Source organism: Lagopus leucura, unplaced genomic scaffold (genome assembly GCF_019238085.1).
Source record: "Lagopus leucura isolate 7727_CA_CO unplaced genomic scaffold, USGS_WTPT01 Super-Scaffold_100002, whole genome shotgun sequence".
Lineage (NCBI taxonomy): Eukaryota > Metazoa > Chordata > Aves > Galliformes > Phasianidae > Lagopus > Lagopus leucura.
Window position 1 is genome coordinate 54,772,037 of NW_024962263.1, and position 19,164 is coordinate 54,791,200.

At 38.2% G+C, this 19,164-nt stretch overlaps 1 protein-coding gene across 3 annotated transcripts in view; it reads right to left on the reverse strand.

The window, feature by feature from the left end:
- Window positions 1-19,164, reverse strand: part of TOX (thymocyte selection associated high mobility group box) — a 219,631-nt gene that overhangs the window by 4,841 nt on the left and 195,626 nt on the right. For all 3 annotated transcript variants that reach the window (XM_042870266.1, XM_042870264.1, XM_042870265.1), the window contains one exon: window positions 7,623-8,009. In XM_042870266.1, the coding sequence (XP_042726200.1) occupies window positions 7,623-8,009 (387 nt within the window). The remainder of the gene's footprint in view (window positions 1-7,622; window positions 8,010-19,164) is intronic.

Below are 19,164 nucleotides of genomic sequence, written 5' to 3' on the forward strand. Positions count from 1 at the left end.
TGTTAGACTACTGTAGTAAAAGTAGCACTGAATAACTTGCTTTTTGAAACCAAGAAGATGAGAAAAAAAGTGGAAGTTACAAAGAGACATTTAACTCACTCCCTAAAATATCTGTCATGTTAAAAGTCATTAATTTTCCTCTTTTGATATATTAGACTATATCATTTTAAATATTCTGTTTTGAAACCAGGAGGGTGATTGAAATTTCAAGACTAGTAAGAGCTGCTTTAGTGTACCTGGTTACACATAAATGTACATCATATTCATGTAAAGTCAGAAAAACTACATTAGATAAAGCATGCGAATGCTGTACAAAAGCAACTGCTGAAAAACACCAAAAATTAACCTCCCTCCTGGGGCAGTGGCACACAATTCCCAGGCAAGTAGGTGAGATGCGTAGCTGCTAAATCAGAGACTGAACTTGATCCAGGATACTTAGTTTGAAAATCCACTTATGTCCAAAGTCCACATATAGGGCAAATAGGATTAAAGCTCATAGCTTTCAGTTTAAAAATACAGTGGTTTAAGTATGGTTTCTTAAGATAGGAATTTTGGGGAGAGCTGTTTTCCGATGCAGGTTAGCTTAGCCACACTACCTTTTATACAAGATGAATGAGTATTCTCATTTGACACCAGCTCACCTCCCTCCTCCAAAATGAGCTTCCTTCAAATATAAAATGTCCTTTCTTTCTTCACATCTTCCCTGCACGTTGCCATCTTCTTACTCTGCTTATCCTGACCACAGATTTTAGCCTAGGCTACAAATTAACCATAGATCCATAGAATATCCCAGCTTGGAGGACTCACAAGGATCACTGAGTCCAACTCCCAGCTCCATTCAGGACCACCCAAATTCAAACCCTATGTCTGAGAGCATTGACCAAACTCCTCTTGAACTCTGGCAGCCTGGGGCTGTGACTGCTGCCCTGGCAACCTTCTTTGACTTTGATCACTACTTTCGTCTGTAGTCTCTTCCATGTGGAGAAGGGACTCACACCTCATGTCTTAAATTATCTAGGTACCTCACTTTATCCTTGATGAGCCAGGAAACAGATCATTAGTAGTGCACAAGTTCAGGACTGATCTCAACATCTAGCTGTAGTGTAACTGATACACTGCCTTGCTAATAAGATAAAATAAAATCCACTGCTCAAAACTGTAACGCCATCAGGCTGCACATCAGGCTGCATAAACAACCCCATGCCTGCAACTAATCCAAAGGAAACTGTAATTGAGCAGACTTCCCAATGACTTTAATTGGAGTTTTGTGTAATTACAAGGCAGAAAAATTGGTTTTGTATATCACTGTCATAGTTTTTATACAAAACATTGCCCATAAGGCCTTTCTAATTTAGCTGTAAGAGGAAACTAACCACAGAAACATGGTCTGCCCTCAGGCACTTGGGTTTACCTTAGGTAGCAAAGTCCCTGAGCGATCTCTTATCATTCTTCATGAAACAGTCATCTGTATGAGAACAACACTGAATGGGACTAGCAGCTGAGCAGCACTGCAGAGCAGGCCTTGAGGCTCATGCTGCAAGAATGAAGTTCTTCAAGTGAGAACATAGGTTCCATTTCTTCGGGCTTAGGACAAATAATCAGCTTAGATGTGGGAAGACGGCCCTCTGGTTAAAATGCCAGTGCGCCTGTGTGCACTTAGACTGGACTGATATGGACTGATATGGAACCCAGCACTATCCAGCACTGAGCCTGGTGGGGGGCTACCAGCAACAGAGCTAACGGAGCAAATGTTGGACCTGAGCTCAGTATGAAAGACCAATCATCTAGGATTACGTTTAAAATGTAAACAATAATTACTTAAGGTTTTTCATCAGCAGAAAAAGCTCTGAAACAGTGCATTTGTACAAGACGGGGAGCCAGCCTTGTACCAGGATCGTAGTAAATATTTGTATATGATTTATGTAAGCCCTTAACAAACAGTGATGAAATAAAAAGTGCTCAGAAAACGAGTGCTTCGAGGTCTAATTAAACAATGCTGAATGTTTTTGCATTGTAATGCTCAAGAGAAAATCACCAACTGTTTTGCAACATGCCTAGAATTTTAAATTTCATTTTCTTGTTCCAGATTGAAATAAAAATAGGGAACTTGATAAAGATTAATTCGATGTCAGGAGGGACATTTGCTCTTTAATTAGATTTCTGTAGCCCTAGCAGTTTCGCTGTGCCACTGTAGCAAGTACTAAAAAGCCTGCAGCAGAACTAAACAGTGATCCTCATCTCCACACTTTACTGGGAACTAATTTCATTTCCTGCCTGTCTGGAGAGGTATTTTCAACAGGCATCAATGTTTTTGTCTTCACAACTGATTTATTCATCAATCTCAATGTGATATTTTAAACCTTTAAATTACATCCAAATCCTAAAGCATCTGTTTATTACACAAGGAAATTGAAAATCTGTCTGTGTGATATCATACAAAGATTTTTCCTTAAGGTTATAAAGGAAGTTGACAGATATTAATGATTTTTTTTTCTCTTGACCTCATTCGAAGACAAAGTATAACAAAAAAAGAGGAAGAAATCTGGACAAATACAGCAGGTTCCTGAGTTTACTGTATACAATATATACCAGAAAAAATGAGACTATTATTTTTGGCAGGCTATGCAATCACCTCGCTGTATACATTTATTTTCTAAAGGAAAAGAAACACCCTGAACTAGATTGAAATGAGTTATTATTTATAAAAATAAAAAATAAAATAAAATGTGACATACATTAATCTTCTGCCTCTTTCTTATGCAGACACTTGCAACCATGGTTACTAGACATTAAGAATACAGTTTTGCCTGCTCTACCCATGAACCAAAGTGGGACAGAGACTGTAATGGGACTCGCCATACCACACTGCATGGGCGAATGATTTTACATAAGGAAGGAAAGCTTCCAGTAGGGCAACTAAAAAGTGTTCCTTATGGACAGGCTTTGTGGGATGGAGCAAATCCTTGGTTTCGTTCTTCTCCACACAGAACAGCACAGTACATCTGGATGGAGAGTGGGGTATGCTCAGAATGACATCTCAAAGAAAACAGGATGCAGCTTCAGATGCTGCTTTAGTCTGAAATTTGGAGAAATCATGATTTGAATGACAACAGGTGAAGATTCATGTTACTTAATCCAAAGTAAGCAACAAGTAAACATCTTGTCAAATCTATGAAACAGACTGGAGAGAAAGAACTCCGTATCAGTTAAAAAATACACTTATTAGGTACTCGTATGAGCATTTAATGCAAAAATATATCCCTGTGTTCTAATATATTAGGATTCTTTCAATGTGTCAAAAGAGTACGAAGGAAAAACTGTTGCACAATGGATTTGCCTTTAGCAAAGAAGAACTTTTACACAGCTCCTTGTAATAATATTTAATAAAAATAGAGCGTGTTCTAGAATTAGAAGTTAAATATGCTCAATATCAGGATCTAATTTCAATCTAAGTATGAGAATAGGACTAAAAGGTCAACTTTTACATTGTAAAGGTTCAGCACTGCAAATGAGTACCCCAAAAGTCTGCAGTAGTCTCCATGCGATTTAATTATTTCATTAGCTGGTTTGGAATGGAATGGAATGAATAGAGAAAAAGAGCTACAGAAATTATTTAGATAAAATATAGGACTACTTAAAAGAAATAGAAAAAAACTGCTAAGCTTATGAACAACAAATTAATACATAAAGTTTACTTTCTCTTGTGCATTTTAGAAGAATTTGGATTCATTGCATCAGCTTCATGCTCTACAGAATTAACTGATTTTAAAATAACAGAAACTGTGCAGCGACCGAACTTCTGCAGTTTTTGTGGAACCCTTGAAGAAGCCCTCCAGCTGGCAGCCTCTCCTGATTTGGCAGCTGCACACATGCAGATGAGGGCTGATGGAAGGGGTGAGAATGTGCTGTTCCCTGCAGAGCTGATGGAGATCAGCTCCTTGTCCTCCCAGCAGTGTGGGCAGAGCTCACTCCCCACTTCTTTAGACCAGCACTTCTTGTCGGTCCCTCCTCAAAGCAGCACACAGAAGAAGAGTTTGTGGATTTCATGCATTGTTGTTTTGGAGAGCTGTGTCTCTGCCTGCCAGGACTGCACTCTGCATCTGTATGTGATTTGCCTTGAAGCTGGCAGTTCTGCACACATGCTACAAACAGGTCTTCGATAAGAAACTATTCTTCTTCTCCTGGAGAAAACAAGTACCCAAACCTCCTGCAGCCACCAAGAGAAAGCAGAGATCTGTAGAAGCACAGAATCATAGAATATCCCAGTTTGGAAGGAACTCATAAGGATCATCCAACCTCTGGCTCCACACAGGACCATCCAAATATCGGACCATATTTCTGCCACTGCCATTGACCCTTACTCTAGTAAGCCACTAACTATTTCAAAGATCGAGGTTAGAAAAAAAAATATATATATATATCCTATCATTGTGGGAATTATGGCTGCTGCCTCTAAGATTCCTAAAGCACAACTGTTGTTCTGCAAAGGTGTGTCTGTGAACACTTCCAGGTGGAAACTACTAGCAAGCTGTTGACATTTCACCTCTCTCCTGCCTATTAAGCTTCACGCTGTAGTATGACGTGAGAAAATTTACCCCGCTGCTTCTTCAGGTATATTCATCTGTTTGCCAAGGGTGGTGGTGTTTCTGAAAGGAAAAATATCTCCTGTTGCAAGTTGTGCTGCAGGGAGTGGGATGCTAATTAGTTTCTTGTTGCTTACATAAATTGGATGGCTGCTGGAGCCTTTGGAAAAGGCTTGGGGTAACCACACCTTCGTCTTACGAGGAGCTGCTGAGGGAACTGAGATTGTTCAGTCCAGAGAAGAAGAGGCTCAGAAGAGATCTTATTGTTCGACTACCTGATAGGAGATTGTGGTGAGATGGAGGTCAGCCTCTTCTCCCAGGTAATAGGGATAGGATGAGAGGGAATGGCCTGAAGTTGTGCCAGGGGAGGTTCAGGTTGGATAAGGTTCAGGTTGGATAGTAGGAAGAATTTTTTCTCAAAGAGTGGTAATGCATTGGAACATGCTGCCCAGGCAGATGGTGGAGTCAGTGTTCCTGGAGGTGTTTAAAGAAGGGGTATATGTAGTACTTGGGGACATGGGTTAGTGGGCAGTGTTGGTGTCAGATAGACAGCTGGACTAGATGATCTTAGAGGTCTTTTCCAACCTTAAAATGACTTTATGATTCTGTGATTCTTCACCATGGAGGATACCAAGCAGCTGAAGGAACAGGAACTGAAAGAACATTGAACTATCACTTCTGCTTTGTCAGACTATTCTCCCATTCTTCTTTGTTGTCATTTTAAGAAATAGAGGGGCCTAAGTTGTGTTACTGGGACAACAGCCTCACACTGGGTCTTCCCCTCTCCTTGCCACGGACTGGCCATGCAGAGTAAGGCTACGCCTGCTTTTTGTCCTTATTGCTGCTGACCCTGTGCTGCTGTCATCGTGCTGGGGCTAATTTGGAGAGCTTGCTTGTCTTTTCCATTATCTTTTGCATTGTTTACATGCTCTGTGATCAGCAGAGTGTTTGCTCAATTTCAAGCAAAGTGGAGATGTAAAGTTGTTGGCATTTGAGTCCAAAGGAGGCCATTGCATTCAACTTATAATTTCTTGTCTTTAGTACTCTAATGCAGTACAAATTCATGGGTACAATGTTTTTTACCATTTCTTGACTAGAAAAAGTCAAACCCGAGTAACTAGAAAGGGTATCATTATTGCAAGATGAGGGAAATTATAATGATGGTAGTACACCTCATGCTTCAAAATATAACATAGCTTTTTCTCTGTCTTTGCCAGTATCATTCTTTAAAGGAACTGGATTCTATATTTAAACTCAATTTATCAACAGTGTAAACTGTTTCATGCCCCTCCCAAAATAAAAGAATATGAGACACATAGTACAAATATTCTAAAGTGAAATTACATAGATTTTCCAGAACTCAGAAGTGTAGTACCGTGAAACAGAAGCAGGGCCATAAGATATACAAACTGACTTATAAACTGCAGATGTTTCATAGTGCTTAAGATAAATGTAATTAAGATTGCCAGTGTGACATTTCAGCAGGTAATAAGCACCTTTCACCTTGAGTGAAGCTCAAAAATATCTCACTGTGGATTCTTTGTTATAAGGATCAGACTTTCTGACTAAGCATTATCAGTCAGCCAAAATATTAGCTAAGCTTTCATGAATTTAACAGTGGGAAGCAGGAACACAGAGGTACAGTATTTCTCACTTCACTGTACTTGCACTTAGTAAAGCAAAACGTAGCATAGAGTAGGTCTACAGATTTACTTCTATACACCCGTTTTCTACAACTATTATCTTGTGTTCTCTCTCAAGATAGACGTAACTCAGTTGCAAACAGCACATTTCACAGATGAGTGAAAGTCCTCTCAAACAACTGACATACACACCATATGCTATAAGCACGCAACTTGGTAAAGCACAACATCAGAAGATTCATATTATCTTACCTTTTTTGTTGTATAAAATGATTTGGAATAACTCCAAAGTCTTTGAATTCATATAATTATGATGATGTATGCTGTGTGTGTACAAAACCCTTAAGAGTATCTAATATCTGCATTACATCTTTCACTAGTCATTACTGTACTATTCATACAATAATGAAGGACAGATTTTTAATTATGTACAGTAAATTGTGCCTACTGGCAATTCTGGAGAAGACACAGAATCATAGAATGGCTTAGGTTGAAGGGGACCAGAAAGATCATCTAGTTCCAATCCTTTACCACAGACATGGCTACCACCCACCAGCTCAGGCTGCCCAGCCAGCTAAGCTGGCCTTGAATGCCTTCAGGGATGGGGAATCTACAGTCACTCTGGGCAGCCTGTGTGTGTGCCTTACCACCCTCTCTCTGAGTAAATAATTTCTTCCTAACATCTAATCTAAATCTCTCCTCTTTTAGTTTAAAGCCATTCCTCTTGTCCTCTCTATCAGACCATGTAAAAAGTTGGTCTCTCTCCTGTCTGTAAGCTCCCTTCCAGTACTGGAAAGCCACAATGAGATCTCTCCAGAGTCTTCTCTTATCCAGGCTGAATAAGTCCAACTCCTGCAGCCTGTCTTCATAGGATGGATGCTCCAGCCCTCTGATCACCTTTGTGGCCCTTCTGCAAACTCCACATTGGTCCTGTTCTGGAGGCCTCAGGCTCTTACTCATGCATATTTAATTTAACATGTATAACACAACCTGTGCTGCTTCAAAGTCCAACTGTTACAAGTCACATTCAGTGAAAGATACTAGTACATACTACAATAATGTGTGCACATTTTCTAGATATACCTGCCTTTTGTTTGCAAGTTGTTTTCCATAATTCTTAACATTTCACTTTTATTTCTATATAATTTTAGATTTGCAGATGGATTGACACTCCTATTTAGAGGATGTCACCTGAATTTGGTCAGGGAGACACAAACATGATGAATGTCATTGCTAGCACAAGCAGTTCAATGGATGCTTCCCACCACCTAGGTAAACTCATTCATTTCCTCTCATCTTTGAAAGACCAAACCCTCAGACTGCAAAACCACAGTTCTTGAACTCTGTAGAAATACAGCTTCCCAGTTCCCCAGACAGCTAAAAAATAAGAACTTACTTGCTGCATTGTTGGTGAATGTAAAGCAGACTGGACCTGCATCGGTAGCTGGTTTCCAATGGACTGCTGCATTGAAATTGGCTGGTGTTGCTGGATGTTGAGATGCTGGTGCAGAGGAGGGCTGATCTGAAGTGGTGGTGGTGGGGACACAGCCATGTTTGCTATGGAAACAGTCACTGGCATTTGGTTGTTGGGCTTGGGTGCTATGTTCCTGGGGATACTGGCATGCATAGCAGTGATGTGAGGATTCATTCCTGGTTGTTGGTGGTAGTGGGAGCTGAGATACAGTGCTGAGTGAGTCTGGGCAGACCCATGAAACACTGACTGCTTTGAATTCATCATCTGAGGCTGTGGGGAGGCTTTGACATCAACAGGCTCACTGTAGCTCTGGTGGGAAAAATGAAAAACAGACAATATTTAGAAGCCACAAAATGCTGCTGTTCACCTACTTACAGACTCGACTGTCCAGATGGATCTTTGCACACCTCTCTCAATATTTTTTAGAGTAGATTGAAGAAAAGGAGTATCTGCTAACATCAGTGTTCTGTAAATGTAGGATAGTGGAGAACTTCAGTTTTTAAAGAATCTCACCGTAGGGAAACACTTACCTGGACAATCAAAACGTCCCTGCCCTGGAGTTTGGTTATCATGCTAGACCAACAATGATTACCATTACCTGAAACATTTTCCTTCAGCACCACGAAAAGGCAGGTTAGCTCCCTTGCTTCCTGATCTAGTCTGACATTTTGCTTTTTCAAAACTTGGAACTGGCATCACTGACCTAATGAATTACACAACAAAGAAAACCAAGCCTGTCACATTTATTCACATGACATTCATTACTATTGTTCTCAGATTTGCTGGCCTAGTTGAAAACAGACTCAAGAGGGTGGGTACTGGCAAAAGTCTGCAGTGATCTTTGACATATGACTTCCCTGCGCAGTGCCTCGTTCTCCTATCTGCAGGGGTAAGAATTTCAGTGTCCTTTAACATAGGCATTGACAACTGCTAATGCTGGTTTATCAGTGGACATCTCACACTGTGAAGAGGCTCATGCAGTTGTTCTTTTGCACTGACTAAATGTACTAATTGCTTTTATTGTGAAGTATTCTGTGCTGAAATGCTATCTAGACCTGTATGAAGTATGTTTCATAAGTCATGCATGCAGAAAAAAAAGGAAAATTCTGAATAACATTACTTTTTAGCAAAACTTCCTCCATAAATTGGGTTCATAAACTTCTTCAAATCCAGTTTTAACTTATGTCTATATAAATGTTAGACTTCATTAGACAGAGGAAAACTATCTTACCACAGTTTGAAGAATATTGCATAGAAGAATAGAAAATGCACAGTTTCAAAATTTTTATGGTCTATTCTGATTTTTTAAGGCTGGTAGTAATAAAAATTTTCCATTAATGGGTATGCATTTTATGAATACTCTTATTTTTAATATACACGTATTGTTATATCTGATTTGCTCCCAATTTGTTGTTTTCCATGCCCTAATTTTCTTATGTCTTCTCAGTGCTAACTCTGTGTGCTCAAATAAATGATGAGAAAATTTAAGAATTAACTCCCATGTACTTATGGTGGGAATCATAATTTGCAGTTAAGCAAATTGGGATTGATAGCCAGTGGAAGGTGAAACATGCTGGAAAAAAAATGGCAGAAATGTCCCTTTGGAAAAAGGAGTCATTTTGTCGAAACAAGGGCTGAAAGATGCATATATGCCCTTATTCAGTGACCTCCATGTCATGTTTGCTCAGTTTACAAGTCAGAGTAAGTTTCATGTTACTCTCAGCATTCTAGGGTCAGTGCAGTCAAAAAAACCCTATTTGTATTCTGAAGGATGTAGCACCAGCAACAATCCATCTACACGCATGTTACTGAACCTGGTTCGTTACATGCGATGATGAAGAAGATAACTTCATTTTTCCTATGTAAAACTGCAGTTCCATTAGCAAAAGACACTTATTTTCTCCAGCAATCTAAAGAAAATTAAATGTATACTCTAAAACAAATGCAAATCTTTGCATCTGCCTGGCTCTGCTCACATGTTAGCGTACACATCTGTGGTATGTATTATATGAATTTTCACAGTATTGTGATGCAGACATAAAAAAAACACAGATAGTAAAGGATAAAACTTGAAAATTGGTACACAATCTACCTTTTTTTTTTTTTTTTTTTTTTTGGTATTAATCCTAAAATACTAATCTAACGTTCATGATGATATGAAAAGCACTTTTTCCCCCTCTCTTCCCACTTAAATTTGTAAGATGATCTCATAAGTGTGGGAACTGGACCTGTCAGGTTTGCCAAAATTTCAGCTTCCAGAAGTTAGCTAACCAGAGGTGTGGTCTGGACCCTCCCCTTCACTGTGCTGGGTTCTTCACATATTACAGGAGATGTGTGTCTGTGGTTTTTCTTGAGAAAATTGTTTTACTGAGTGCATCACTCCCCCATGAAAACACTCTGCCTTTCTATAGTGTAGCTGGAGAACTCTGCCTGCTCAGAGCAGGGGCAACTTCTCCTACAGTTCCTAAGGTCAGCTTGGTTAAATAGTTCCTCCTGGCGAGGAGGTATCACAAAGCCTTAGCAGCACTCTTTGTGACACACTGATATATGCTATATGTACCTATGTTTCACTTGTGACTACAACTGCCATACACCTCTTTAACAAAGACACAGTGAACCAATTTAATTACTGGGCAATACCGAGTTCACACATAAGTGATGAATACATGACCCATACTGATAAAATTACAGAGGAACTGGATACTTAGTAGTGCATAATAGTTGAAATCCTGAATTACGTTAAGAGGAATTGTACAGTCTCAGGACAGAGATGAATAATACTTGCTTTACCTCTCAGAAGAGTATCTGCAAAGTGATCAGAGGGGCAGTTCCAGTTGTGTCAAGCTGTCAGTTAGATTTCTGTGTATTTCATTATCTTCTGATCCAGAGGGAAGCACAACACTTTAGTTTCAGACCAAGTATTTTGCTGTTACTCAAGTCGCTTTAAATCATATGTGATCTGATGCCAAATTGTCTAATGTTAGTCTAAAGCACATCAATATTATCAGTAACTGGGAATCTTGATAAATGAACCCATTATAGCTATTTTTCAGCATAGTGCACTGTCAGCTTTTTCTAAGGCTGGGTCAGAAACCCCAGGTTTTGTAAGTCCAGCTGAAGCTGATGGTATAAGCGCTGTCAAAAATTTTGATTTGTTTTGCTTTACCATCAAATATATCAAGAGGAATTTATGATGCATAAGCTACACTACTATTTCAGGCACAATTACTGCTTTCATGCATAGGCATTGCATCTGTCCAATACAGCATCATACAGTCTTAGACAAGGGCAGCACTTTTATTACAGGCAAAGATAGGAAGTAAGAAAGAGGGAATGTAATAAGCCAGTATGGGTTTTATGGACTCCAAATACACTTCAAATAGTCATGCTCCCTAACTTTGCAGGCTGGTATTCAGTCCATTTGATCTTGCCTTATCCAAGAGGAAGAGCTGGGAAACCATTTTTAAAAGCTTTCTTTGGGCAATCTGCTTAAAGACAACACAGACAATTTGCTTATTTAATTAGGTTGCTAGATACGCTTATTTATAGATACATGTAGTTACTAATCAATACACACAGGCCATCAAATAAGGAAGTCTAATATTTCCTACTTCTGACAATGGCTTCTACCGGACACAATGAAAAACTCTTTTATCACTACCATCAGAATTGTTTTTTGTAGACCCACCACTAGAGGGTGACAGAATATTATATTTAGTTAATAGTAGGAAGAGGTACACATACATTGATAACTATATTCCAACTCCACAGACTAACTTCTCTTGACAGTTCTTTACACTTTTTGAGTGGCTTCTACATGTTCTACATGTTCTTGAGTCCATTTCACAGCTTTGCTCTAAATCTTTCAAGTTCTTTATATGCTATGTGTAGGGTTTCTTATGGTTCTGCTTCTCCATCTAACATCATTTAATATTGTTGTCTAAATTTTAAAAAATTAAAAAATCAGAAGATGAAGGCAAGGTAGGTAGGCCAAGGCTATGGAACACTATAGAAAAGGTATAACTGATTTGTAGGCACTACACACAAATTTCTTTTTTACACTACGTTACACTACAATCTATTGTTTTACTGAAATCCAAAGAAAAAGATGGAAGAACATTTTGAAAGCTCATCAGACAGGGAATTGAAGTGAAGAGAAACAGGAAAAGGAAGGAAACAAAAGAAACACTGCATGTATCATGGTAATTAATTTAATTAGATTAATTAAAAATACTGGCAAACAATTTATGGAATGCCTTCGCGAGTGATCTTCAGCCTGTAAAATAATTCCATTTGCATAATACTTTCAAAGAAGTGTGAGAAGATACAGATGAATTATATTAGTCACAGAAAGTCCTGAGTGTTGACTATATTACAAAAAGTGCAAAGTTCTATCCCAAAGTTTTGACCAAAATTACACCCTTCCTTCCAATTCTAGGGCAAAACAAACTTTTCCATCCATTTTCTACTCCCTTATTGTGTGTCAAAATTCCATGATTATATCTACCAAATGTAAGAGTTGAATTTGGTTAAGGGGTTAAATATTGTTCATTCAGTTGTGCTGTTCTCTCCTAAAGAGAGCTATGAGACTCATGGTCCTTCTAATCATAGACTGAAGTTACTTCCTTAAAAGCAAAACTACACTGAGTGTCTCACCCCGAAATTTCCAGCCCATTCCCGCAACTGAGAAATAACCTTTGACACAGGCATCATGTTCAGCCTGATGTATCACAGAAACAACAGCCTAGTGGTGCTAGCCTGGAAACTCCATAGTTTCCTTTTGGACATTATTTTACTTCCATTTTGAAAAGTCTATGGTTGTACTTTAAATCATCAGCTGCATTTCTGGGTAGCAAAACAGTAGTTGAGACTTACAGATGGTCTTTGATTCTGTACTTTGTGGCTACCTTTTGGCTACCACTGGCTCTTCTATTCCCACTTTTGTTGGCAACCTTCACATGATTGAAAGTAAAGTTAGGACATATTTTAAGACAGCAATATTTTAAGTGTCTTTTCCTTAGAGCACTTAAAATAATGAAAAATCTATTAAATTTAATGGAATATGGATCAGAGCCCAACATGGTTACCACAGTATTAGTGTTTGGATCCTCATTTCATCTTCTATGAAAGCCATGAAGTACCTGGCTAACTGAGGCTGAGATTAATACCCAGTTGATGAGTACTGCTTCCTAACGGCATTAATTCAGAAGTACATCTAGAAATTATGAGTGGCTACACATATGTTATTTTGCCATTTCAATATGTTAATGCAGTCATTGATAGGAAAGTTGCTAGGAAATAGAGCCATATATAAGTACACATATATATATATGAACATCATAAGTTTAGATACACATATTCAGCATTCTTACTTTACTCTAACAAGTAATACCATAAAATATGGGAGTTAAAGAAACACTTTTGCAATAATTTCCTTCCAATAAGCACTACTAAACTGATATTGTTGAGTTACAAAATCAAGAAGTCAGTACTGTCACAAATAAACAACCCTGAAAAATGTTATTTTTTTTCTTATTCAACTGGTTTCACAGAAACAGCTAAAGAATCAAATTATCAGAGCTGGAGCAATATGATTTCAGCAGTTTGCATACAAAACATAAAAAAAAAACTTCTTTATTAACATCAGCAATTAAGCTCCCTTCTATACTAAAATATGCATAAGATTGCAGAGCTGGTGCACACTCAGTAAACATTCCTGATACTACAAATGTCTAAGGTGTCCTTTAAACATATGCTGAAAGACCTCTTCAAGGGCAAAGACATGAGCCTTATGGTCAATATGACTAGTATAAATTTTCTATCAATGTTAGTAAGTAGCTTTGTCGGCAAACATAACTTATTCCAACCTCAGAAGATTTTTTTACATAGTCAAAATGGTGTAACATGGTTTTATTTTAAATGAGAAACAGGTGCTCTGGGTTTGGCATCTCCTCTACACAGGCAATGAACACGTACCATACGAGTGTTGCAAATGTTGGAAAAGATTTAACTTGATTCAGGTTTTAAATGAATACATGTTATGAACCAATGTTGCTGACATACTATCCCTGTACATCAGAGTGCCATGAGCACATCTACTGACTGGTGTCCATTCTTAAGCCATGGAGAAAAATTCACCAATTTTTGGACTCTGTGACCAGAATGAAGGTTACCATTCAGGTAACAGCAGTGATTATGACAGCTGTTACCAGCAAGGTCCAGTCTGTGTAAGCTGTGATCACTTAGGCAGGCCTGACTCAGCTTTAAATGAGTTATCTTCTGTACTATGACACTAAAGGGGTAGATGGAAGGAAATTGGCTGAATATTTATGCAGCTCCTACAAAGCTTACCTAAGCTTAACTTTGCATCTGTTGTCTTTGCTGTCTCTTTGGTAGAAGGAACATCTTGAATTGTTTATTCTCAGCTTTTCTGTGTTCACACAATCCTGTCTGTTTGTAATGTTTTTGGCATTTTAGGTCACCTCCAATCCTAACCCTGTCCTTGAGAAGAATCCTTTCTTTTAACCTACATGGGCTCAGCCATTTGATTAATACCACTGTGAAGCTGTTTATGAAGGAATGACTTCTCTCTGGCACTGCTCTCTTCTTCCTGCTTAGCTCTCTCACTACTTCAGAGATCCCTTTCACTTAACTCTATTCGTTCCGGCAGAGAATTCATATGCATATTTATAATACAGCTGCTTCCCTACTTAAGTCACAAGAGGCTCTTAGAAAATGATGTTTCGTATTGTGTTAATTCCAGTCACCCACTGCAATAATGCTGGTGACTCTAGAGAGTTCAGAAGATTTTGACACATTCCTGATGTTTCAGAACAAAAGAGTAAGCCATGAGTTGTCATCTATAATTAGCTGAGTTGGCTCAGAAGAACATCTTCAAAACTAAATATATATTTTGTCATCATCTGCAGGGGATTGTCATGGATTCATTCAGGATATGTAAGTAAAAATGGATGTTTTACGAATGTAATCTGGATACACGTGATAAAGGATATGCAACTTTAATTTGATACAAATGTTTTAACTCCCAAAATGGGAGCACTAGGCTAATAGTGAAACCTAGTTTTATTAATTCTTTCTTTTAAAAACAAACACAATTGCTCCCCAGACCAACACATGGTTTCTCAAAGACTCAAGAAATTTCTGCCATTTGGGGCTGAAATAATGCGAAAGCATTGTTAGGTTTTTGCAATGCTGATTGCATGCAAAAGCTTTGCATGATTTACTCTCAAATACAATTCATGGCATTATCTTAAGTGTACTCTGTTCTTCTTTTCCAGCTGTGGTATAGTTGCTTTCTTTCCTAGACAAGAAGTTGGTTTGATTTGTGCTATTATCAGATCAGATAATTTTTTTATCGATAAATACGTTCACTTATCATATATTCTAATACATCACATACATGCACGTCCGTGATTTTATTTATGATTCTTTGAAAACATCTGCTTATGTCATAATAACTCCAGAAATGGAGACTGAAGTATCACAGAAACATGAAGCTTCTCCCATAACAGCCTTGCATCATAGCGTTTTCAGCTAGAGTTTGTCCATGTTTAATGGACAAAAGAAAAAGCTGTAGATGAATGTCACTGTTCTGATTTTTTTCTGTTTTGTTTCAATGGAAACATTGCCAATTACCTTGCAGCACTTTAATACCTACAAACAAAATAAAACAAAGCCCATTCATCAAACACAGACATGTCTTTTCTTTATTCTTTCCATGTTGCTTTCACTGAGAGCAACCTAAACTATTTTCCAAAATTCCAGAACATCTGTATGTAAATACAGGAATCTGCTGCCTCAGAAAGCAGGAAGAAGGTGCCTTCACCAGCAACAGAAGGGTTGCTGCTCTTCTTATACACAATAGCCAGCTGATTAAAGCTCTGACCAGCAGACATAACAGGTCACTCCTCTATTCTCTCAAGAGATACTCAGTAGTGTATTACCAAAAGAAATGTCCTAAACCCTGGAAGCTGCTTATTTCAAGGAGGAGAGAGCTGGGATATTGTGCTCCTCTGCATTTGAAGCTTGTCTTCTATGCAAAAAGGAATTTGAGACTAATTGGGCCACAGAAAGTAAATAATGGCGGGAGCACACCGATACATTCACATTTAATTAGGAGTGGGGTGAAGCACAGTCTGGGAGAGCTGACATATTTCGCCTTTTTGTCTTTTGTGGCAAGAGCTCTCACCACATACACATGTGAAACAGGAAATTAACACCATCAAGTTCACAGGTCGACTTTAGTTTTTCCTTTTTTTTTTTTTTTTTTTTTTTTTTTTTATAAACATGATCTCTATTTTCATAGAATCATAGAATTGTGGAATCCTTAGAATTGGAAGGCACCTCTGAAAGCCATCTAGTTCAACTCCCCTGCAATGAACAGGAACACCACAGCTAGATCAGGTTGCCCAGGGCCTGATCCAGCCTCATCTTGAAAGTCTCCAGCAATAGGGCATCTATCACATCTCTGGGCAACTTGTGCCAGTGCCTCACCACTCTTACTTGAAAACACTTTTTCCTTGTATCTAACCTAAATCTAACATAAATCTATCTTCTTTAAGCTTGAAACCATTTCCCCTTGTTCTATCACCCTGCTAAAGAGTCTGTATCTTTCTTTCCTCTAGTTCCTTTTTAGGTACTGCTGCTATCAGTTGACCTTGCAGCCTTCTCTTCCTCAGGCTGAACAGCCCCGCTCTCTCAGCCTGTTCTTGTAGGAGAGGTGTTCCATCCCTTGGATCATTTTTGTGGCCTTCTCTGCATGCACTTCCTGTACTAAAGACTCCACATCTGGATGCAGATTTTGTTTTATACAACTAGTTCGATCTTCTCCATATGTACTCACTGCAGTCTTCAAAGGTCTTGTAAGACCTTCTTAGTCTGTTCAACCACATTATCACTGAATTAAGGATCAACTCAAGGGATCTCAAGATCATAGGGTCCAAGCTTTCAAGGAAAGAGGGAGCTCAGATGAGATTACCTAGCACCCTGAGCAGCTGCAACTTGAAAACTTCCCATGACAGGGAGTCTACCACATCCCTGGAGAGACTGTTGCAGTGATTGATTATTCTAAACACTGCGCATGCAACACTGACATTTTGGGTGCCTGGAAAATCTCTGCTTACAAATTGCTGTGCTAAAGACATTATGGCAATGCCAGTCTTGTTAGATACTACCTTTATGCTTTTAATGAAAAGTAATTGCAAAGTGGTGAGCTAGGAAAGCTAAGTGTGCCATATACTTCAAGGAGAAATATTACATGTCCAAAGGATTTGTGCTGTCCACAAGACTGAAAAATGTCATTGTGTTTGTTGCAATGTCATGTGAGAATACTGCTGTGACACTTTCTAAACATGCTTGAGTATTTGGTATTTGAATTATATTCTCCCTGCTGTTAAAATGTGTCTGCATGAAACTGTGTCACTGTACAGTAAAGAATTAAAAAATTTATTTGGAGAGAGAACTAAACAGGGAAAAGGAATCATATTTGTATTATTTAAATCATTAAATTCCTGCTACTATAGTCAACATATGTATTATTCATATTAAATACATATTATGCCTATATTTTTAATAAATGTACATAGATGTACGCATGTAATATAGAAACATGTTTAACATATTCTTGTATATATTTGTATTAAATATATATACTTGAAAGATGCAGCAAAAACTCTAATGTCAGCCAGAAAAAAGGCTGGTTTAGCCAGAAAAAGTGCTTGTTTTATGAAAAAGTAAAATTGCAATTCACAGCATTTTATGTAATGCTGTACAAATTACCAGATACCAGAGACTGCATTTCTGGACCTGAATAGTACTAAAAGTTGCAACTAAGGGCAAATATAAAGACACTTGTTTACAATGCAAAGGCTTAGTCAGTACTATATGCAATATGGCAATCTGCATAGCAGAAGAGACAATGCTTTGTAATGTAATTTTAACTTTACATATCAATTCCTCCTCACATGAACAATCTCAACTACAGACTCATTAATTAAAGTCTTTATAAAACAGGAGAAAAATACAGGAAATACACTGATTAATTAAGTGTGGATTAATGCTTAGCTGACATATTTACACAATTCTATGGTTTTTTTTACTGGGTGATAGCTCTATTTTATAAAGACATTGCTAAAGTATTACAAAATGTATTAGAGATGGGCTGGCACTTCTACTTTGAAGTTGTTGGAGACACTTCCATTCTTTTCAGTTATGGCTACATCAAAGAACACAGCTAATATCCCACTTTCACCTTAGGGCCCAGGACAGAAAACAATGTCACTGAATTTCATTACTAAATTTCATTATTTTGCTATCACTCAGAGGCTCAGAAATCTCCTGGCAAAAGGTTTACCCCATTGTAGGTTTACCCTACAAACTCATGTTCTGAATGTTGTAGCAGCTCAGATGGCTAATAGGGATGCATTGAATTCAACTTCAGCATGGCTTATGCCCAGTCTTTTGCTTTACACAAAGAAATGATCTTGCAAATAAATGCAGAAAAATGCTCACACACACACAAATCCTATACTCATTGCTTCTTTAAAAACTGGCAGTAATACATGAAAAAAAAAAGTTGCAGAATAGAGCTAAAAAAATAGCAAATTGGTAGGGATACTGCTTTGGGCAAAATGAGGCACACACTGAGCCAGAAGCAGGAAACCTGAAGTAGAGACAGGAGAAGTGAACAGTCCCTACAGCTCCTCAGGAGCACTCTGTGAGGAAGGACTAAGAAAGTTTGATAGTTGGGTAACTCCCATCATCTGGATATCAAACAGATGTACTATGAAGCATCATTTAATATCTCATAGCTGCCAGCCAGCTGACTCTGAAGTCACTGGAACACTGAACACAGAAGGTGTCATATTGCTTGCATACCATGAAAAATAAAGTTTTAGATGTCCCAGGCAGGACACTAACAATGACTCAAAATTTGATTTCACAGTGCTTTAGCTGTGTTTGAGAATGTGGACAATATAAACTTCAAGCTCCAGAATACTACTGAGATGAATTCACTTTTTTTTTTTTTTTTTTTAATACTAAAATGCTGCTGGACTGAGATGAACAGAAAATTCGATAAAGAAGCAAGGATAAGCAATATGCAGTAAATACAACATGGGGGCTCCCAGGGTGAACACCTTCATGTAAAAACATTTAGATGTTGTACTGAAGGACGTGGTTTCTTGGGAAATACTGATGATAGGTGCACAGCTGGACTGCATCATCTTGGAGGTCTTTTCCAACCTTTGTGATTTTATGATTCTATGACTCTATGTAAGTGTATGAAGTGTGACCCAAAGAGTGAGGTACAGCACCTAAAACAAACTACATGAGCAAATAATTAATATTCTATTAGAGCATTTTTGGAGAAGGTGTATTACTTCTGGTGTGTCTTAACTTTTGAGATGGAGGTCTTGTAATATTAATAATATTCTCTAAGTATAGA